The 22,733-nt window shown below is 45.4% G+C and overlaps 1 protein-coding gene across 19 annotated transcripts in view; it reads left to right on the top strand.

Moving 5' to 3' along the window:
* The window catches only part of DNM1 (dynamin 1), a 69,615-nt gene extending 47,357 nt beyond the window's left edge, over nt 1–22,258 (top strand). For 4 of the 19 annotated variants that reach the window (XM_074845953.1, XM_074845947.1, XM_074845951.1 and 1 more), the window contains 7 exons: nt 7,502–7,611; nt 8,229–8,340; nt 9,566–9,577; nt 11,433–11,603; nt 11,782–12,023; nt 12,410–12,628; nt 20,201–22,258. In XM_074845953.1, coding sequence (XP_074702054.1) covers nt 7,502–7,611; nt 8,229–8,340; nt 9,566–9,577; nt 11,433–11,603; nt 11,782–12,023; nt 12,410–12,628; nt 20,201–20,273 — 939 coding nt within the window. In that variant the 3' untranslated portion in view covers nt 20,274–22,258. Of the gene's footprint in view, nt 1–7,501; nt 7,612–8,228; nt 8,341–9,565; nt 9,578–11,432; nt 11,604–11,781; nt 12,024–12,409; nt 12,629–15,897; nt 15,935–20,200 lie in introns of all 19 variants that reach the window. The other 15 variants (XM_074845956.1, XM_074845955.1, XM_074845952.1 and 12 more) reach the window with 12 other exon arrangements.
* Nucleotides 22,259–22,733: the final 475 nt, after the last annotated feature.

Below are 22,733 nucleotides of genomic sequence, written 5' to 3'. Positions count from 1 at the left end.
AAGCTCACTGCCTGCTGGAGGGGACCCCACGCTCTCTGCTCTGCAAGGGTTTCTGCTGGAGTGCCTGTGGCTTTGTCACTGTGTGCCGGAGTGTTTGCACGACTGGGTAGATGGATATATCCTTTGGGAATTTGTGTGAATGTACAATACAGATGGGACCTTCTGTCCTTACTCAGGTAAATCATGTACTAGAAATTTGGGGCTTGTAAGAACAGGTGACTACGTGAGAAGAATATGGCCTTATTTGCTTGTGTGAAGGTATTCATGTGTTGCATGCAATGTCCATGCATTTGGGTCCTGTGTGTGTACAGGAGGGGTGGGCACAGAGTTTTAGGTACTTTCAGGTGCGTGGGGGGTGCTTCGTATTCTTTATGCATCGTGTTGATTCCTGCTGCATCAGTTGTGCTTGAGCTCTTTCTCTGTCTTCGTGCCTTCTCTTTTGCTTGAAGTACAAAGGTATTCTCTCCTGTTCTGGGGAAGATGTGACCTTATCGACAGTCACTAGATAGCTGCTTATTCTGTACCTGTCAATGTCTTGTACCCAAATCTAGTTTAAAAATAAATACATTGATCAATACGGAGATTGTTCCCCCACTGCACACACATGCACTCCCCCCTGTTCTTCCCACTGGCCCCCCAACAGTCCATGTCCTTGACGCCCAGCTCAGCTGATAGAAATCCTTTTGTCTTTGCTCTGATGCCCACAAGTCATCAGAAACTTGCTGTGACGGGTCTGGCTGCAGCCACATTTTTGCATCCAGCTTGTTTAAAGACCATAGGAGCAGGTCTGCTCTGAGGTTCCTCTCCTGCTCTCACACTGCTCTCAGGTGCTCTCTGGAACATGTTCCTTCTCTTTACATCCTCTGTGGAGCTCTTTCATTCATTCACTCATCTTTTTTCACAAGTGCATGTTTTCTCATGGATAATATCTTAGTCTTAATCGGTGCTCATGCTTTCACTCACTGTTTCTCTTCTTTCTTTTCAGACAAACATCAAAGCAAACAAACTTCCAGAGCATCCAAACCTCCAATTCTCAATCCTTTGTGGGTTTTTCTTTATATTAACGACCAGCATTCTTTACAATGTGAAATTCCCCTTTCTCCAGTCACCTTGTTGTGCTTGATCCTGCCTTCTCAGGTAGCAAAGCACAGTGCAGTTGTAACTCCGCCAGGCCCATGTGTCTATCTCTGCATTTTATGGCAAAGTTTAGCATGTGAAACACAAGCCATCCTGAACACAGCTGCCCCTGGCACAAGTGCATGAAGCTGAAAGGAATAAGAAGGGGATGAAGGAGATGGAGAAGAGGGTTGTGAGTAGGCTGGTGAACAGGCAGGTAAAAAGTTATCATCAAGCATGGCTCCGAAGAGTTATATCCTCCCAGGCTGAGGGATGAGTGAACTTTGCATGCAGCTATCCCCGCAGCCCACCCTCTCCAAGCATGTCCCTCTGCCGTGCAGGTGTTGCCGTCCCCGTGCAGCACTGGCAGTGTGTGGTGTATCCCAGCACAGCCTAACCAATGTGCAGACTACTGTACAATCTCGTAGTCCTGAACAGGTAGTCTGAACACTGGGCAGACGGAGTGGAGCCTCTGCGATCTGCTCTCCGGCTATCAGCAGCTCATTAGTCCTTTCCCCTCCCTGCTTTTGGGATGGGGCTTTGGGGGCAGAGATGGGGTGAAAGAAAGTCCAAGTCCTGATTGAAGAAAAAAAAAAAAAAAACCCAAAACCAAAAAAACACCCTCCTCTGGCAGCTGGGAAGAAGAAATGTTGCTCTCTGCATGTTTCCAATTTGGAGGAAACTTCCAAGCTCCTTCCTCTTCCAGTGCTGGTTATCAGGCTGGTACCTGGTTTCCACCTGTGGTATGCCGCACCTTTTTAGAAAGAGAAAAAAAATAATCAATTACTGCTGTTTAGGGAGGAAATGCTGTGAAGTCTTGGCTGTCACCCAGGTGTGCAGAACTTGTTGCTTCATTCAACTCCTTTTCTTCCCCGTGGAGCTGTGTGGGAGGATTCCCAGGCCCCACGCACCCTCATCTCCTTCTGCCCAGTTCTGTCCTGTAGATCAGCCCTTTGCCTGGGGTCCGGAGCAAAGCTCAAACAGGACCAGCCTTTGCTTCCAAGTCTTCGGAAGGGTGCTTTGACCCACCTTGGCCAGTTGCCGTTGCAGCTCACCTCTGGCTACTGCAGGAGCAATCCACATCCCCTCTTTTTCTCCCCCCTCCACTATGTCTGGCATTGCTGAGCCTCCCTCCCTCCCTCTTCTGGTTTTTGCTCCCTCCCTTCTTGCTTCCCTTCTGTCCTTCTGCTTCAATTGACGTGGCAGTGGAAAGCTAACTAGACTCGAGGGAGGAGCTTGCTGGCTGCTGGGAAGGCCGGAGGTTGGCAGGAAGTGAGCCGGCTGACGGATGGGGTTGTGGGGGGAAAGAAAGGTTCCCTACCCCGCATGGAAACTTGAGGAATGCTGTCGCTTTCTGTGGCGCTTGGCTCCCATGTAACGATTCCAGATGTTAGCCCTAGCCCGTGCGGTTTGCTCCCTCTCTCCCTGGTGCTGCAGGGATAAAGAGGGCTTTATGTACGCCACGCGTCTCCTGTCCAGGGTCCCCTTCTCGTGTGTGCATGCTGGTGGACAGTTAAGACTTGTGGCCGAAAAAATAACACCCAAAACTCCCACTTTGGCTCTGTGCGCTGGGGAAGGGTAACCAAACCTCTCCTTTTCACGGAGGTGTGCAACAGTTTGCATGTGTTGCACTTTACCTCATCAAAGCAGGTCAGATACTCTGGGATGGTTCATGCCTGCCCTGGCACAGGTACAGGTCTAGGAAGAAATGTCTCTTTGTCCTTTGCGAAGGCTGGTGGATGTTGCTGTGACCTTAGAGAGGTCATGACAGTGGAGTTTTGGGCACTGTAGCCTCTTAAGCTACTCAGTTTCTGCCTGTGCTTTCTTATATACCCTCTGATGGCTTCCTAGGGTTGCACTTAGCTGCATATTTAAATCTGCACATTATTTCAGCTGATGTAAATAAAAATCTTTTACTTTTGTGCAGGTAAGTTGGTTACCATTGCTGTGCTTACTAAGCCAACGGTAATGATTGTCGTTAATCACATGAGTCTAGGCCTAGTGTCCACAGAGCTTTGTATTAAATCAGCTTAAAATCTTAGAGTGTGTCGTTTAAATTAAACCAATGCAGCTTTCTGATGTAAACAAGCCATTACAGCTGCTTTGCAGCTTGGAGCAGTGATCAAAGGGTCCAGTAAATTTTGTCTTGAGGGTGACAGTTAAGTGACATAGGTGGGCTGTGATTTAGAAAGATGGTCTTGAGATTCATGTATGTTTTGGGATGACTAGGGCTTCCTGGAAGAATCACAGCTCAAATTCAGCTCTTCTAATGTGCGTTTTCTTTGCAAAGACAAGAAGCAGAAAGCAGTTGGTAACATCTTGTTTGGAGGGGTGGGGGGGTAGTTCAATTTAAAATGTTCAGCTAACTTGCTTTCAGATATTCCAGACTGTTTTTCAGAGACTTCTTCCTAATAATCTTGTAGTGGGCATGTATTCATACAGTGTGTTTATTATCAATTATGATGTTAATGCTTTTCCATTTGAGTGAAGTTTTATTACAGGAGTCCCCAAAATGTTGCGCATGTTTTAACACAGATGATTTGACTGAAACTCCAGTCATCTCTGGGCAGGTTTGTTTACCCATAATGCTTTACATCTTACAAGAAGGAAAGGAGATTAAGAGGTTTAAGCAAGATGAATTTCTCCTAATTTCACACAGCCACCAATTAAAACAATGGCAATGTTCTTTCTCATAGCCACAGACCCTTGTCTCTGTACAAAAGGAGGTGTTTGTCATAACAGCTACAGGGAAACCTTTAATTAGTTTATTTGTGCTCCAAATGCAAACTGAGACCTAATAATTCTGCCAATTACTTTCTTGTACTGTGAGTGCCAATTTTCAACCTTAGGGGAGCCCACACATGCATCTGTCAGCTTCATTTCACATGTACCCAAGAGTAGGAAAATTTAACTTGCTGTTGAGGCAGTCCAGTTGAATGGAGGAAATGCTTTGAGTCAGGCTGGCTTGCTGCCTGCTGAATTTTGTGAACTACTTGTAGGCTATTACCTACAGGATAGCAACAAACAATTCGGGTGATAGTGCAAGCCACTGCTGTCTCTGGCCAAAACCAATCTCTAGAGTTTAGCCACAGTCAGGAGGTGTGCAGCCACAGTAAGGATGTTGCAGCATCAGGCTGCAACTGCAGCATCCCTTTTTTCCTCCAGCTATTGTGCTTCACACCCCACAATCGGAATGGCTAATGGATCCTGGTCTCCTTCCTGGCCATGTGTATTTTCTTTCTTTGGTAGATGCAAAGTACAGAGCCATATGGCTGTATCTGCACTATGTTGGGGGCGGGGGAGTAATCCTCTGGCACTTATTCTGCCTGTGCAAGTAGCTTGCAGTCATCTCTTTCTGCAGCTCTCCATGCAAGCAGTGTGACTCCCATTGGGAGCAGCAGCCCTGATTAGGCGTAGCTAGCCCTGTAGCTAGCAAGACTTGCTAGCCAACACTGAGCATCCATGTTCTGTTTTTTACGGCCAGTCTGAGTGCTTCTCGCACTTCACTACCCCTCCTTGGCCTCATGGCTCTACAGATTAACTCGCAGCCAACGTGCATGTTTTATATAACATATACTCTGCTGCTGAGAGTTTTGCCTGATTTTTTTTTTTCTTATAGATGAGGGGAGATATCTTATGAGCAACATAAGTCTCTTGGGATCAGACTACTTTCCCATTTCGATATGTGCTGGCTCTTTCTTCTCTCCCCCACCCCCCTCCAAGTCTGGAAAGCTAGAGAGAGAAGCCCTTTTCCCCTCTTGGCCAGGATGCTATTCAGCCATAGCACATACTGCCAGATTGCTAACATATGGGCAGAGGGCTCAGCCAAAGTTTTGAGAGGCTCAGCCCTTGGCAGCTCATTCCACGCTTTCCTGTCTCTACATTCAGGAAATGAAGTCAGAGTGTTGATATAAAACAGGCTGGGTTGAAAACTGAGAAGCTGGAAAGACTGAAGTGGGGGGACTAGTGGGGGAGGTGTGGGGAGATGGAGAGTGGCAGGGGCCGGTTGCAGTGTGCATTGCCCTGCAGCTTGTGTGGGTTGGGGGTTTCTTGCCTCCATTTAAATGCTCTTGCTACCTCAGAGTCAGAGGACTGATATTTTATGCTGGCAGACAGATATATGCGTCTTCCCACTGGTGTATGGAAAGATCAGTATGCAGAGATAGTGTTGTCTTGATCATGCAGCAGCATTTATGCAAGAACTTGGAAGGGGTGAAAGTTGAAACTCTGGCAAACAGCATATATTTCCATATCTGGGACACGGGATTCCCTTACCTTTTGACTTTTTTTTTCCTGAAGAATTACTCCATTGCTAAATTTCTATGGAATGATGTGGTTCTAATGCAGAATTATTTTTCTCGGTCAGCTTCAACATCAGTTATTTTTTTTACTAGCCTAGAGTCTCTGTGGGGTGGATGCAGGGAGTTCCAGCAGGGATGGTCTGTCTTGCCTAGGGACTTAGCAGTCGGTGTTCTTCACTTCTAGGTCACTAGTTCAACCTAAACCCAAAGTAATAGCAAGGTGGAAGCTGTTTGTGGCTTACAGAACCTGAAGTGGTCTGTGTGGCTCAGACCAGTAACTGGCTGATAGATGTCCCATTGCAAAAATGCTTGCCTGCTTCTAATCTAGACTGATCAACGTTATTAAAAATCCAGGGAAATTTGCTTGGAAGAGCTCTCCTGCTTTCATAGCCTGGCATCTTTGAGAGAGCATGGAGAGTCTGGCAGCTACCCAAATGATCTCTTCTGTTTTCTGGATGCTGGCTTCTGGGTTATTCTTGTTGCATAAATTTTGTAACAGACTGGTATAGTTTGATCTGAACTGTGTAGTGTCCTTAGCAAACTCAAGTCAGTTTAACTGAAACTTAAGAGGAGGCTGGGCTGGACTTGCCATCCTCTGGGTGTTTGAGCTCAGCAGCTTTGTCATCCTTATCTGCTGCTCTGTCTGCCCCTCTTTTCTAGCTAGCTCTTCAGGATCTCAGCTCACTGACTGTCTTTGTTTTTCCATTCTTGTTTCCCCTGAGAGTAATCATGTTTTGTTGTTTCCAGCCAAGGAAGGTCTACAAACACACAAGATGCTCACAAGGGGACAGTCACACATGCATGCTTGCACACAAAAGCATGCTCTGTTTCTATTTCAGTCTTCGATAGCTGCGTTTTGCCTTTTGGAGACCAGCGTGATGGCTCCCTCTCTTGTTATGTTGGGGTATAATACCCAGCTGGAATAGAATGTTCCAAATGGGAACCTTAAACCAAACTAACTTCTGTTAATTTGCTGTAGATCTAAATTTGAGACTAAGCAGGGAGGATGACCTCTGAATGTAAATGTAAAAGTTAAGATTAAGCGTGGTGTTTAAAAGATGATACTTAAGGTCAAATTGAGTTTGGTTTTTGAATGCCTTGTTCTGTGTTTAGCTGGAGATGTCTTACAGGAACCAGACAGGAGGGTTGTGGTTGCAGTTACTCTGAAAAATGGGTCCCTTAAAGTTCTCTGAGTCTGGTCGCCAGAATTTCAGACTCTGGTTTTTAACATTCACCAAGCAGTAAAGTGCCCGTATTACTTGAGTGTCTAATCATTCAGATCATGAGATTTTTCATTAATGAGCATAGTTACTTGATTTTTTTCAACACAGGGGGCCTTCAGATAACCTTACAGTAACATGTATTATTATAGCCAGACCTGGTCTTTGATCATCTTATGCATATTTATTATTGCTTAGTGAATACTTTAACAGGGCTCACAGTAACCAATAGAGTGTAGGACAGTGATGGGATGAAGTGAGAAAGTCAGCTTTACTGAAGAGGTGAATTTAAGTTGATATAGTTCATAACTTCTGTGTCAAACCAGCTTCTCTATCACAGGCCTGGCTTTTCTTGAACCTGGATATAGGCTTGTAGTGATGAAAAGGAAAGCACTGAGGTGGTGACAGTGGGGCTGTGAGGGCTGCTGTGCCCCCTCTCTGACCAGCAGCAGTGTTCCCCCTGTTAATGCTGTCCTGAGAACAGGGGTCTGAGGAACCTTTCCCAGGCAGACCTGCTCCGGGTGTCAGGTGGCTGGTGAGGGTCTCGGTGCTGACTGAGCCCTTGCTGGGAAGAGTGAGGACCTTGATGTGGATCACAGCCTGGGGAATTGGGACAGTGCCGTGCTGCTGCCTGGTCCTGGAGGAGTTAATGGAGCGGGGTTGATGGACCACAGGACAAAATCAGTCAGAAAGAATAAACTCTGGTTTCTAGAGGCCCCTTTTTCTTACAGACTTAAGGGACCAGAGGACCTGGGTTGAGAATGCCTCCCTGGTGATGTGGGGGCTGTATTGCTGATCCTCTGTGCTGGCAGAGTAGAGGATTCATTTGAGCAGTGAGTGACTTGTTACTGATTCCCTTTTCAGGAGAAGGAGAAGAAGTATATGTTACCAGTGGATAACCTGAAACTGCGAGATGTTGAGAAGGGGTTCATGTCCAGCAAGCACATCTTTGCTCTCTTCAACACTGAACAGAGGTATGCTCACATCTCAACACTCCGAGCTGTTGAAGCTACGGACAGGGTTTGTGTAATACTAGATAGGAGGGAGTAGAGATGAGTGTGTTGGGATAGCTGTCCAGGGAGGATGTGTGTATCCTTTAAGGACAGCCATTTCTGGAGGAGATGGGGGACTTCAGACTTCATTCCTTCTGATCTTACAGATGTGTACCATTTTCTTTCTTCACCAGTTCATGGCCTGCAGCATTACCTTAGGACTTCATCTGTTTGGTGTGACTACCTGTGTCTAGCTGTGGCTGGAGTATATATATTTGTAATCTATGTTCTTAATGGGTGACTAGGGAAAGCCATAGGAGATAGGGGACTGAGGTTGGCTGGAGAAGTCCAACAGTGAGCAGAATTGAAAAGGGAATCTTTCAAGCTCTGCTGAAATACACAATTTTGGGGGCAATCAAACTTGCTCATAAAAAAAATTTCCTTTCCCTTCTGCAGCGTCATCATGATGAACTAGCAAAAGACTAACTGTCCCTGCCTTAAAATGATAGGAAGACTCTCTGGTCGTTGACATCTTTGTCAAATATGGGCAAATCTCTGATTTGCAATAGAGAAGAATAAAATAATTGTCTTCCTCTCAGGAATGTTTACAAGGACTACCGGCAGCTGGAGCTGGCCTGCGAGACCCAGGAGGAGGTGGATAGCTGGAAGGCTTCCTTCCTTCGTGCAGGAGTCTACCCAGAGCGTGTTGGGGTAAGTTACAGCCATAATAATGGGATGAGAAGGAACACAGCATGTATCTTAAGAAGGGTAGCTTCATCCTCTTATGCTAAAAATAAGTCTGTGAAGGTTTTGTCTCTTTTCTGAGCAGAGGATATTTTTGAACAAAAAAATGAAGTTTTTGGTATGTCCTGCTGCTTCCTTTAAGGAAGCTTGGGATAAAGTAACTGGCAGCTTGAAAGGGGGCAGAGGCTGCCTTGATAAACCCTTCCAGTTCTCTTGTTCTGTGGGCATTAAATTTCCAATATAAGGAGGACATTTAACTACCTGAATACGAAGTGGTATGTGTCTGCTGAGCGAAGGCACCATTCCTTTTCAGTAACACTTACTGTACAGCCTTGTTAGGAGCTTTCTGTCTGCTTAGTAGCTGTTTTCCCATTCCTTCCCCCACCCAATTAGGAAGGGATGTTCTTTGAATTTTTCTTCTGCTTAGTAGATACCTTAATATGCTACTTTAGCAAGATGTCTTATCTCTTCCCTTAGCCTTGTCCCACAACACTTGCTGTCAGCATTATGCTCTGCTTTAAAAGTATGTTCTAGAGAATTGTGGCATGTGTTCCTGTTCAAAGCCTTCCTGTTCCTCTGTGAGAGGAAGCTGCTATAAATAGTTTTCCCATTAGAAAAGTGATAATTGCTAATCTGTTTGTATTTGTTGCTCCTAACAGACTTCTTGCATTCATCTTCCCTGTTACACTTGAAGACTGGGTTTTTTGCCTTAAAGCATTTCCTGACAAACTGATGTGATATTAAAAAAAGAGAGTTAGGGATGGACCTTAACAGTGACATGACTTCAGATGGGCTTTGAACCAGACTGGGCCTCCTAAGCACATACTCAAGGGACACGTGCCACCTATTGATGTGCAAATGGAGTGGTGTGACATAGGAGCACTGATCACTAGGTTGACTGTCCCAAAACCCTGTGTAAGGACTAACAAGCAGCCATTGCCCTTTGTTGTGAACAGTTAAGATTTACTTTGCAGATGGTCCCATTTTGACTTTTGGTTTATCAAAGCAATTCACTTGTTTCTCTTCCAGGGTAATCTAGGTATTTATGTATTTTTAGTGGGATTGGTCTTTTGCTTTTTCAGTGCTGTTATGGTATCTTCTCCAAATTCTGAGACCAACTAAAAGTCTTCTTTTATTTTTTTGTCCCTTTTTGTTTTAACTTTTTCCACATATGCTCAAACTGGCCTGCCAGGACAAGGACAAAGTAAGTCTGACTCTTTCTGCCTGTGTTGCCCTCTGGGGCTCTCACCAGATAGTGTTCTCTTGTTTTTCCCTTTTGTCACAGTTTCCTGAGAGACATTTGCTTCTTCACCCTCTTTGTACCTTCTGTTGGATTGCTGCTGTTCATTTCTGTTCTTGGTTTGAGTTTTCCTTTTTTTTTTTTTTAGTTCTTCCTTTTTGTATGACTTCTGAATCTCAGTGCAAACTTATTTTGGGGTTTTTTACCCTCTTTTTTTTTTTTAATTGTCCAGTTTGACATCCACTTCCTTTACTTTGTTTCTCACTGAGAACTTGCATTCTTCATTATGTAAGATCTTCCCAGGAAGAGCTCAAATGAACAAAAGAATTTGCCCTTTCTCATATATTTTGTTCCCCAAAACAAAAGCAATTTCCTCCACTGCTGAAAATCCTTCAGACTGGGACTGTTCAAAATAAAGGTTTTTCTTTATAAAATTAAGGGGTTTTTTTAAAATAAGCATTGAGAAAGACCACAGTCTTTCATGTTTTGCTGCTTTGAACTTGATCCCAAATGGATGAGCCTTGGCAATTGCTTGCTGCCAGACAGCACAGTCCAGGTGTCGTGGTTTAACCCCAGCCAGCAGCTAAACAGCACACAGCTGCTTGCTCACTCCTCTCCCTTCTCAGTGGGATGGGGGGGAGAATTGAAAAAAGTAAAACTTGTGGCTTGATAAGAACGATTTAATAACTAAAATATAATAACAGTAATAAAATAAAATATAACAATAATAAAAACTATTATAACAATAATTGTAATGTGAGGGTATGTAATAAAAAGAGAGAGACACATAAAACTCGAGAAAAGACAAGTGATGCACAATGCAACTGCTCATCACCTACTGACTGATGCCCGAGCAGCAATTCACCCCTCCTGGCCAACTCCTCCCATTTATATACTGGGCATGATGTCCATGGAATATGGAATAGCCATGGTATGGAATAGCCCTTTGGCTAGTTCGGGTCAGCTGTCCTGGCCATGCTCCCTCCTGGCTTCTTGTGCACCTGCTTGTCAGCAGAGCAGGGGAAACTGAAAAATCCTGAACTTGGGATAAGTGCTACTTAGCAACAACTAAAACATCAGTGTGTTATCAACATTTTTTTCATACTAAATCCAAAACACAGCACCAACTACTAAAATTAACTTTCTCCCAGCTGAAACCATGACACCAGGTTTTACCTTACGGAAAGCTAAACAATGCATTTAAGGCAGACAGGAAGATTCATCTGCTTGGTGTGAAAGAAAAGATAATTATGACTTAAGATGCAGGATTTGCAGTTAACCTAGAAAATCTTCCTGATCACTTTTATTCCATCTACTTGTGGTCGTCTGAGGTATGCAGTTATTTCACCTCTCTGTATCTGTTTTCTGATTTGTATAATGAGGCTAAAGATGCAGTGTGTCAGAGCCTGTAGGGCTTAATTTATGGTGAGTGATTCTCAAGTTTAAACTGAATCTGGGCATGGAAAACCCAGCTCAGATGAAGAACCTTTCAGGAAGCTGTAAACATTATAAATAAAAATATAGCTTTGAGTATTCACTACAGCCATAACCTGTGAACAGTGGTCAGCAGTCTCTGTTGCCTTTCACCTTTGTGTAGTAATTTTCTGCTAAGAGATCAGCTTTATTGTTAAAGCTCCTCAGATCTGAGCTGAAGAAGTCTGTACAAGCTGAGCTGTGCATTGACAATCACAGCTCAAACTGTGAGTTTAAGTTTCAGTTATTGCATGCCCTTCCTGCGTGTCCCCTTCTTTTCTTAGCGCTCTGACAAGGTAACTTTGCATTACATTTGAAGAATCAATGTTTCTCCTTTTCTGTGCAGGCCAGTGAAGCAGAGGAGAATGGATCAGACAGTTTCATGCACTCCATGGACCCTCAGCTGGAGAGACAAGTGGAAACGATCAGGAACCTGGTGGATTCCTACATGGCAATTGTCAACAAAACCATCAGAGACCTCATGCCGAAGACAATCATGCACCTCATGATAAACAATGTACTTATCAGACTGTGGTCAGTGGTGGTGGGGAGACACGGAGGAGGGAAAAAATAGGGAAGGAGAGAAAGAATGAATTAAAACCGAAGGCAACTTGGAAGGAGGAAGAGGTGGGGACAGAATAGAGTGTTTTGGGGAAGACAGTGGAAATTGATTCCCCCTTTGTGCTTGTTTACAGACTAAGGACTTTATCCATTCGGAGTTGCTGGCAAACCTCTACTCCTGTGGTGACCAAAATACGCTGATGGAGGAATCTGCAGAGCAGGCCCAGCGACGTGATGAAATGCTGCGCATGTACCATGCCCTGAAAGAGGCCCTCAACATCATCGGGGACATCAACACCAGCACCATCAGCACCCCCATGCCCCCACCGGTGGACGACTCTTGGCTGCAGGTGCAAAGCGTACCATCTGGACGCAGGTACCAGAGGCTCAGGGGGAGAGCCCCACAGACCTGCCTGATGCCTCTTTAGTGGCTAGCTGGGGCCTCCTACTGAGACAGGGAGTCCTCCTCTTTCCCTCTTCTCCCTGTGGATGAAGAGCTCTGGGTACTTGTGTTGGGAGGCTCCTAGGCCTTGACAGCCGTGTAGGGCTGCTACATCTTTACAGAGGATGTGGAGGCTTCTAAACCCTTAGGTTAGATGGGGCCTGAAGTAGCTTTGAAGGCAACCTGAAAGCCAAATGGTGGTACATAAAGTGACATGAAACTAAAAAAGGAACACTGAAGGCAGTGTATGGGGACCTGATGGTGACACAGAGGGATCCCAGGCCTGTTGTTGCAGTTGAATTTCTCCATTTGTTTGCCAGGTCTCCTACCTCCAGCCCCACGCCACAGAGGAGAGCTCCCGCTGTTCCACCCGCCAGACCTGGGTCTCGAGGCCCAGCTCCTGGACCACCTCCTGCTGGTGGGTCCACGCTGGGTGGTGCCCCCCCTGTGCCCTCCAGGCCAGGTGCCTCTCCTGATCCCTTTGGGCCCCCACCTCAGGTTCCTTCTCGGCCTAATCGTGCTCCTCCTGGTGTCCCCAGGTAAGTCCTGAAATGCTGCTCCATACAGGTGGGATACGTCCAATTTTTGAGTAGCAGCCATGGCAGTACTTAGCCTGCCTGGACCATAGAAGGAGAATGGAGTGTGTGGTCTTTGGCTATTTGAATTGGGTCCATAGGCAGGAGCATCGTTGTCCACTGAGATCTCATTGTACAGATGAGGCAACGTCAAGGCAGCTCTCAGGAACAGAGGGGCAGCCTCTTCTCTGCACAAACCTCTGTGCAAAGCTTGGGGGAAGAGGACCATGTTCCTGAGGGCTTTATTAAAGCAATTGTACCAATGCCTCTGCTCACAAGTAGGTGGTGGTCACCAGAAAAATCACAGGACTGGAGTGACAGTATATCTTTCAAGGCAGTTTCCCTCTGCGTAGGGCTCCCCAAAGTCTGAAGTTGCCCGTTTTTCTCCTGGCCTAGAGTTCTTCAAGGTGAGTTGGAGACACCTTCATTTAAGCTGTTCAGATGCTTTTTGGCTAGGAAAATATTACAATATCACTGGCAGAGAAATGGATTTTTTTAGGCATTTTTGTTGCTTCTGTAATCAACTTGAACGTTTTTCCAGTCTAGGGGGTTCAAATCACAGGGCTTTGGTTTTTCCATTAGGAGACTTAATTCCTTTCCTGTCAGTCACTTCAAACTCAGTTCAACATAGTAATAAGGGATTATCCCCTGTGCAGCTAAACATGTGTTCCTGAACAGGACTTAGGAGGCAGTCTGGAACTGGGAATGCTTTTGTGTTGGGTGCTTGGTCTCCCCGAGAGGAAGGGAAGGTAATTTCAGAGTAAAGAATGAATGTAACCAGAAACTCCCCAATGACATGCCAGAGGGAACACTTCCCTCATGGAAAATGCATCTCTTCCAGTGGATGCTAGTGGCACACGTCTGAAGCTTTGCCAATTTTTGTGAAAACACCCAGATGGTCAATGAGTGGTGATGGTATGTGGCAGAGACAGTTCAGTCTTCCTCCTGTGATAGTGCCCCAGCTCATACTTGGTGCTGCCTGTTTGGAGGGGAAGTGTTCTCTGCCCGGCTGTATCCAGCCCAGAGGTGGATGAGTCCAAAGAGATTGTAGACCAGTTTGACTCTGGTGTGTGCAAATGGTTTTACTTTCTTGGTGTCTCTGCCCCAGTCCTCCCTATGCACCTTGATGCAGCTCCCACAGTAGTTTGTCCACATGTCTCGGTGTTGCCCCAGGGACTGCAGTCCTGCTGGTGGCACCTGTGGATGTCAGCATGCCTCTACTGTGTATTTTGGCTTTTGCTTCTTGTGACCCTGCTTTTCCATATACTGTTACTTTGTGATTTTGGTTTTAGTATACTTATGCTTCTTTCTGTGTCCATCTTTCTTCTTTCACTCAGTTTCATTTCTTCACTCATGAAATATTCTATATACCTGATCATCATGATAGGATTCCCCAAAAGGGCTGAAATGAATTGGCCTTTTTTTAAGACATCTGTCAGCCTATCTTAATGGCTTTTCTGCCTTTTGCATGGGGTAGAAGGGTTATGGGGAAGGTAGGAAACAGCTCTGGAGCAGAGGAAAAAAGTGTGTTTCATATTTAACTGAGCGATCCCTTGCTTTAGAAGGAGAGATGGTAGGTTGGATTGCGTGCTTCTGACTGCCCTGATCTGGAGTTGAGAGTGTAATTCCAGAAGCTGTGAAGTGATGCTCATTCTCTGATCCCCCTCTCTGATTCTTCCAGTTGTTCATAGACTCCTCCGGATCCTGATACCAGCTTGTCATTTGAGTTCACTGGTGAATGGAGAATTTCCAATGACAAGGGACTCTTTCTCTTCCTCTCCTGTATATAGAATAAGAATGTTCCCTGCTAGCACTTGGACTTGGGTCCTTCTGCCATGGGTGAACGAATGCCATCTCCATTGTTGCTTTTTTAACACCCATCTCTTCCCTTGCTAACCAGGCTACACTAGTGTGTGTGTGTGTGAGAGGAGCAAAGCTCTTGTATATGGTGTGAGTGGGCTTTGCTGTAGAAATTGGTGTTACAGAGTGAACTGGAAGTGCATGGTGGTGGCTGGATGTACTTTGCGTGTGTAGGCACACTGATGCCCATGTAGAAGTTTGGCAGTTTTGTGCCTCCAGTTTGTGTGAGCATCTGATTTTATGAATGATGAACTTACACAAGTGTCACTCTACTTCTTTCTCATAAACATAATTGTATAGACACATGCTTTCATGTATAAACACCACATGGTCCATTTGCTTGCACAGAAATGTTTTCCTGCATATAATTAAGGACACTTACAACAAGACTTGCCACCCTGCCACTGTACTTAGCATTTATTCAGTCTACTATGGAAGTCCATATTGCCAAATACATACCTTTGGGAGCTTAAAGTTACAGCCAATGTGAGGTCCTGTCTGTGTGCAACAAAGGACTGAATTCGAACTATATGCCTATTGGAGCTATGAAGGAGGATTTGCTCTGGAAAAGAGAACTATGAAGATACTCCTCCAGGTAATTTAGGCTCTTTGGTTTAAAGTAGTTTGATAGAAACTGTAGGTGAAAGAGTTTAGGCAAGCTCGAAGAAGAAATAAGAAAGTTTAAGTGAGAATGACTTAACCACTGGGAAAAAAATCTGTTGAAGGCATTAATGGGTTCTCCATTCTTTGGTACATCTAAGGAAAAAGATGCAAGTGATCAGCATCACTGCGACAATAACTTCACACAGCTTTATGACTTGAATTATTCAGGAAGTCGGAGTAGCTGATCGCATGATTTGTGACCTTCAAAATATAAGCCTTCACCTGCTGCTTCCCTTCTTGGGTAGTGCTCAGGACTGCATCTCCCTCTTTCCTGAGCCATTTGTTTCAACTCTAGTATTTCATATGGTCAGAAGATAGGAATCCTCAGTGAAAGTCAAGGTACCTGTGCCAAGACCTAGGTATACCGCTGGCTCAGCAGGTATGAACATCGGCCTGGATGTGTGAGTGGTGGGTGAGTGAGCAATGGCCTGTAGGTGTGCGAACAATTGCACGGCTTTCAACGCACCCCTGTGCCCAGCAGCGTTCTGCCTGTGTGCAAAGATGATGCTGTGATTGTGTGTGTGTGTGAAGTCCTGCACGGTGGAGAGCAGTCTGACCCAGCAGCGCAGGCTGGTGCTGTGTTCTGGAGGGGGACGTGTGAAGGTGTGTCTGTGCAAGCGCATGTGTCTCTGTTCCACCTTCCTGACAGTCTGTGTGGCCTCTGCCTTGAACTGTCTGAACTGCCATGTTGATTTCATGTTGTCTTTCAGAATCACTATCAGTGACCCCTGAGGACTGGCAGCCACGGTACGTTTTGCACTCTCCCTGCAATGCATGAGTCACTGTGTCCCCATCCTCCATTACTTTGCTCTGCAGCTCACCTCTGCTGCCTAGTTCTTGTATTAGTAACAGGGTCCCTTGTCCAATGAACCACCTCTGCCAGGATCTCATAAAAGGAGGAGTCTTGAACAGAAAAACTGGCTGATCAGAGACAAAGCAGCTGCTTGAGCTGCAGGAGCTGGGAAAGCCTCAGTACCTGACTTAAGGTCACCAGAGGATCTTTTTCTGCTTCTAGATAGAGGAGATGGGATGGGGGAATGAGCTCTGGCAACAAGGACTAAACTGTGTGTGTCTTTCATTTGGCTTATATCCACACTGACGGGGAGATCAGCTGAGTGAACTCTGTTTTGATTTGGTTTGTCAGCTCTGTTAGGATCAAGATAGAGACTTGGGGAGCTGTTAGTTCAGACTCCTCTTCTTATATTCTAATGTCTGGCTGGAGAAGTGCTCCCATCCTTGCTGTGTCCCTAGTGCTCACAGAAGGCAGGAGGAGTTTGGGTTGCTAATATCAGGACTTCCATGTCTGAGTGCAGGGGGACTCCGACATTGAATGTTCCCTGTTACCCTTGTGTCCCATCATCAGTTAGAAGCGAACTCCTTTTGCTTGTTCTCCACTTGACCCTTTACCTTCTAGGTTACTTTTCTGCTTCCAAACTGCCTTCTCTCCTCTGCCTTCTGCCCCTGTGAGAAGAAGCATTTAGTGATTCATACCCCCCCCCAAACACTCTGCCCTGACCTCCTGCCTGTTTCCCTTTCCTATCTCTCCCTGCATTTTGCAGCCTTATACTTGTTCAATGATGTAGCAGGGTACTGGGGCAGGTGTAGGTGTACTCTGTTGGCCCAACAACTCTTCCTTGTCCTGTTAATGCTGAGAGTGGGGGCATGAAGAGGTAGATCTAGCAAATTCTCCTGAGTCTTTTTTCCTGCGAACTTCCAGCCCTTATTGACAAAGAGGTTAGAGAGGGCAGAACAGGGCAGGTGTGGGGTTTTTTGGGCCCCTTCTCCCTTTCTCTGTGGATGCTGTTTCTTGAAGTGAAAGGTCTGACTGAGGAGTGGAGCAGCAGCAGTTTCTGTAGGTTCCCTTGCTGCTGGTTGTGGCAGAGAGAACTGGGGGTGGGGAGTGTGTGCTGAAGTCCTATCTCAGTGGGAATAGCAGAAGTTCAAATGCCTGTTCCAGGGCAGGGGGGGTCACAGCTAGCCCCCATCTTGCAGCAGATGGTGTCTGTCTCTTAACTGCTGCATGTAACTGCAGTGAGAGCTGAGAGGTGCCACATCACATCAATGCAGGGATTTTTCAGTGATTGACATGTTCTTTGAGGACGTCATCCGTCAGCCCTCCTCAGTGATGACACACTGCAGAGGTGTTGGAGCAATCCGCAGTTTCCTCCAATACTCTGCCTGCAGCCCTAGAAACGTGCATCTTGGTGAACAACCTCAGGAAAGAGGCTTGCTGTTGTCTGTACCTCATTCTGGGACTCGCTGTTATGGGGCGTTCCGTTCTTAATCTGGCATAAAGAGCACCAAGGAAATAAAAATTAAAACAACACCAAAAAGCAAACGACTCAAAAAAAAAAAAAACCAAAAAAAACCCAACAAAAAACACAAAAAAACCCCCAAACCAACAAACCCCCACCCCAAACCTTTTGCAGCCCAAGGGAATAAAAGCAATGTTCTACCATCTCTGTTAGGACCATATCAGCAGAACTCTCTATTAGGCTGTTAGTTTCTAGATAGGACTAGCTCAGTGTTCTAGTCTGGGTATGGCTTGAAAGACTGACTTCAAGGGACATGACAGTCAGTATAACACATCTCCTTGGGCTCCTGCCAGGACTCAGGTCACGCTTCCCTTGACCTGGAGACTACCACAGGCTTCCCCGTGAGCAAAACTTTGTTTCTTGTTGTTCTGACGGAAGAAAGTGACTTTTCAGTGATGTAAAAGGGCTTGGCTAGCAATGTAGTGGGACAGACTGAAGCAGCATTTCAGGGGTGAATGTTGCTGTCTGAGAGACTTCTCTGTCCTTTTTTTGTGCTGGGAAAGTTTTCAGCCTTTTGTAACCTTGCCAGGCAGATTCTGAAAGTGTCTCCAGAAAACCTGAGCAGAGACAAAGCCTGTAACTTTAAAAAGTGACAGCCTCTCCCCCTAAAATACCCTGAGTGCTGAGAGAAGTAAGTGTCTGCAGAAATCAGTCGTAGTACGCTACAAAAAAAAGCAGCCCATCTACCTGAAAATTATTTGTGCTCCTTTCAGCCCTATTCATTCTGGTAGGGTCAAGCAACCTCTCTTGCCAGAACACATTACATGGTCCAGCAACTTCAAGCATCCTTTTCATGTAAATCCACAGTCTGTTAACACAACCTGTCCAAACTCCTGAAATGCAAACGGCCCTTCAAGCTTCTCAAAAAATGACTTCTAACACATGTGGCAGTGTCGCAGCATCTCACTGAAGGTTGAGCTGGTTTTGTAAGGTTTTAATTCAAGTGCTATTACTGTTCCAATGACAGTAGTAGCCATTTACATGGCTGCGTTTACACATGAGCACCCTTCAGAGATAATGCACAGATCCCTCATGTCATGAAGCTCAGGTTCACAGATTCCCCAGCTGTAACATCTCATTACAAGTTCTGCTTCTGGGAGATAGTATTATTTCAGCATCCTTCCAAGGTGGTTGTAGCTTCCAGATTAGCTCAATCCCATCATTATTTGCTGTACAGGAGCAGTAACTTGATTGGCATGCTGACAATGGGGTCTTGCAGTCCCCATTGACACTTTCAGTTGAGGAAATAACATTTGGAAATGTTTTACTGCCTTAAGCTTTTTTTATATATCATTTCCCAAGGCAAGGAACAAGTGGTTGTAATTGTTTTGAGATCTGGGCCTTAATAGAGATGGAGCAATAAATTCTGTTGAAGTCTAATAAACAGGACTGTAGAGTTGCTCTGGTTCCTTTGCTAAAATGAGGGAGCTTGCCCCAATTTATGGGAGTATAGCTCCTCTGGTGCCAGCATGATTACAGACTTGCAGTCATTACACAATGAAGACTTCCCTACCTCAGAAGACTGTACTGGTGCAAATATCCTCCCCTCCCTCAGCCCCTGTGTTAGGGGAGGGCCGTCATTGCCAGCAGGCAGTTGATTCTCTGTAATCTTAAGTTAAAGCTTGTCAGTGTGGAATTGTTCAGGCATTAATTCCAGGACACCTGGTTCTGTATGATCAGTGCAAATACTTCCTCTCTACCTGGTCTACATCCTGTTGGGTTTGCTCTTTGCATTTCGGGCAGTTTGGACTGTAAAACTACTCTGGCTTGGTACTGAACAATTATCATAATGATCCACCATCATGTGTAGATTGTTTAGGTTGCAGACACTGCAGGGAGCATGCTTTAAAGGAAAAACATAGATTGGACTTGTGACTTACAGAACACTTTTTTTATTTGTAGACTTCTTAAAACCCGTAGTCTGAGTCTGAAGCGATCTTTCAAGTAATGAGAGAGATGGCAGGCGTGTTGTCTTCTGTCTTCTGGGGTTTTGTTTTTCCTCAGTCCCTTACAAGAAGGAGATCCTAGAACACTTTAATCTATGCAGAGGGCAAACACTTGAGTTGCTGCCCACTTACCTAGCTAAAGGACCAGCAAAAGAGCTGAAACAGAATGGAGTAGCAATGGCTGAAGTTCCTTTTACTGAAGTAGAAGCTGCATTTGCTGAGCACCAGAAGTAGAGAACTGAAAGCAGCAAGCTCGCCCCTAACATCAAAGATCAGTGTCATGTGTTGGAATAGGGAATCTCAGGCTTGCCCCCAGGGCAGGGGAAGAAGGTGCTCCTCCAAACAGCCAAGAACCTCTGACAGCAGCGCGTCTCAGAGGACCCCATCCATGCTGTGTGACTGTCATGTGCTTGATACAGGAGCTCACTGTTGTCCATGCTTCTCAACTCTCATCCCAGAGCCAGCACACTCACTGGCAATAAATCTTTGCACTTCCAAATTTTGGAGGGAAAGCAAAACTGGCTGTCCAGCGGGTTGCTTTGCTGGGGATCCACGCTGTGCAGAAAGGCCAGTGCGAGGCCTGATGTAAACCTGTAAGCCTCCTTCGTGGAGTTGCACTGAAGTAGTTTGTGCCTCAAGTTTTATTCTCTTGCTGGCTCAGGCGAGGTGGAGAAGCATGTGTGATTGTGACTGCGATTGCTGTGCTAACCACAGTGTGTGTTCTCTTGTTTTTGTTTTCTGCTTTTTCACAGCAGAAGGGGCCCTGCCTCACCTACTCGACCTACCATAATCCGACCGGCTGAACCGTCCCTCTTAGATTTATAACTCGAGGCTGTAGACAGCTGGCGACGAATGCCGTGCTGGCGGCTTCCCCATTCCATCCTCCCTTCCACAGCCACAGTCACTCCTCTCATCCATCCCACATCTCTGCCTCCCACCACCCCTTCCTGGTGTGTCGTAAAACACTAGCCTAGTGATCGAGCTCTTCGTCTTCACTCGTGCGTCCTGTATTGCTTTGTGAGCGTAGAGTAGCCTTCATTCAGTGGCATGGATCCCTGAAGTACACAGGCTCCCTGGAGAGAGCAGCTGCAGGGACGTCCTTAAGTCCGAGTGGCAGCTGTCCATCCAGTAATTTCATCTGCCCGGTCTAGCCTGGATAAGTGTCCTGCCTGCACCAGTTAGCTGTAGCACCTAGGACTGATCTGTAGCTATTTTCTTTTCTTGTAGTTAAGAAGACAAAAGCGTGACTTAAAAGAAAAATACTGTCAAAACATGTGACACCGTTAGGAACAGATTAAATGTCCTGTGTATTAGTTTGACTTCTAAGGTGCAAAAATTCATGTTGGGAACAGTGCAATCAACTTTATATATCCAAGTGAGGCAGGGAGATCAAGAAAGGGGGGAACTCAATGGATTGGCCTAGTCCTGCTAGAGTGAAGTCTGAGATAGCGCACACACCTCAGCGTGCAGGGAGCACACGGACCTGCTCGCGCTCAGCTCCCCGAAAGAGCTGGGGAAATCCTGCTGGTGACGCACTGGCTCCTGCCAGCAGTTGTCTTGCATCATCACTTTTGGCTGACTTTCCTGAACCCAGCAGGGAGAGGGGAATAGATACGCTGCTCCCCCCTTGCAAACGGACAACCAAATGTTTTCAGGGAGTTCGCTGTGTAATGTTTTGTTGAAAATATTTCTGCTTTGAATAAGCACATCTTTCAGTGTTTTTGGGTACTGTGGTGACTTCTTCCGTAGCCTTTTCTTCTTGCATGTGGATGGTATGTGTTTGGGGAAACGTGTAACCGTTGTTGATCGCAATTCATCTTCTTAAGGTTTGGTTTTTACTTTTCATGCTACGTGTATTAAAAAAAAAAAATACTTGAGAATTAAAAGTATAACAACCCTGTACATCTCGGATGTCATGTCTCTACCAGAGCTAACTGAGCCACCTGTGTTGCAGGCTTTCAACCAGGCCTGATTCAGATTTAAGTTATCTTATTTCAGTGCTATTGCTCTTTATTTCTGTTGTGGATCCTATTGTTCTGATGCTAGTTCCTTTCTGTATTTTAACTATTGTTTTACTACTTCTCCCCCTTTTCCTTCCCTTCCCCTTTTCCTTTTTTTCTTTGTTTTTCTTGTCTTTAAACTCCAGCCGGCCGGGTAAGGCCAGTCCCTCCCGCCCGGAGAGCCCAAAACCACCATTTGACATGTAGGCCTGCTCCCTCTGAGACTCTTTGCCTGCCTCTTAGCTGTTCTGTCCTGGAATGGTCTGACTCGAATCTCACACATGGCTTGTTTTGTTTGTATTTTGTGACACACGCATATCAGATGTGATTGTAGTGAAACTGTTTGGGTTTTTTTTTTTCTTCCCAGCTGCTTAAAGGAGTTAAACAAGTATATTGTAGTAATGAGAAACATATCTTTACTGTTATAAATATCTATAAATATATATATAAGATGAAAAATCTATATATGTCCAGGTGTTTAAAGCCATTTGTGCTTCCATGTGGATTTTAGGAAATACTTAAGTAGGGAAAGAATATCTATATACATATATATATACACACACACACACATCTAAAAAGTTAACCAAATCCTAATGTTGAGTTTTTGAGCTGATTGTTGAATTCTCTGCTGTGTGCAGTTGGGTTATTGTATTACCCCAGACTTGTGGGTGAACTGTCTCAGTGCTGGTAGTAGCTGTGATGCAGTTTGTGATCTACCTGTCACTCTTGTTTATTGGATGAAATAAACTATCATTTCTGTATAATGAAGGTCTCCATGACTAGAATAAAACCATCTCTTTCTCTTGCTCTTTCTCTGGGTGATTTTCAAACTGTGTTTAATTATAACCTAATCTTTTCATCCCATAGAGCTTAAAAAGCTATACATGCAAGCAGGTGCTATCACTGATAGGGAAGGTGGAACAGATCTGCATCAGCAGTGGTGTCCAGGAGCTGCAGTAGAGTGAAACAGCTTGTCAGATGTGGAAGTTAACTCCCTTTCTCCGTTGTAAAGGAAAATGCATGGAGGTGCTTCAGTGACTGGACATACAGAAGGTGGGAGTTTCGCACACAAAATTGCTTGGTTTTAAAAAGGAATTTTTGCCTAGGCTGTTTGTGGAACACAGCAAGCGGGTGTTGAGTTGTAGTTTCTCTGCCAGGTGGTCTTTTGGGCCCGTATTTGAAGTGCAGTCTAACACACATGGCTGTCCCTACTTGGGAGTTGCTCTTAGGCTGAAGAGGGATTTCTCCCCTGATATGAACTGAGTAAACCTGTTCCTGCTGCCTC

This window comes from Strix aluco, chromosome 20, assembly GCF_031877795.1.
Source record: "Strix aluco isolate bStrAlu1 chromosome 20, bStrAlu1.hap1, whole genome shotgun sequence".
NCBI lineage: Eukaryota > Metazoa > Chordata > Aves > Strigiformes > Strigidae > Strix > Strix aluco.
Note: the sequence above shows the minus strand (reverse complement) of the source record. Positions and strands in the feature narration are given on the sequence as shown.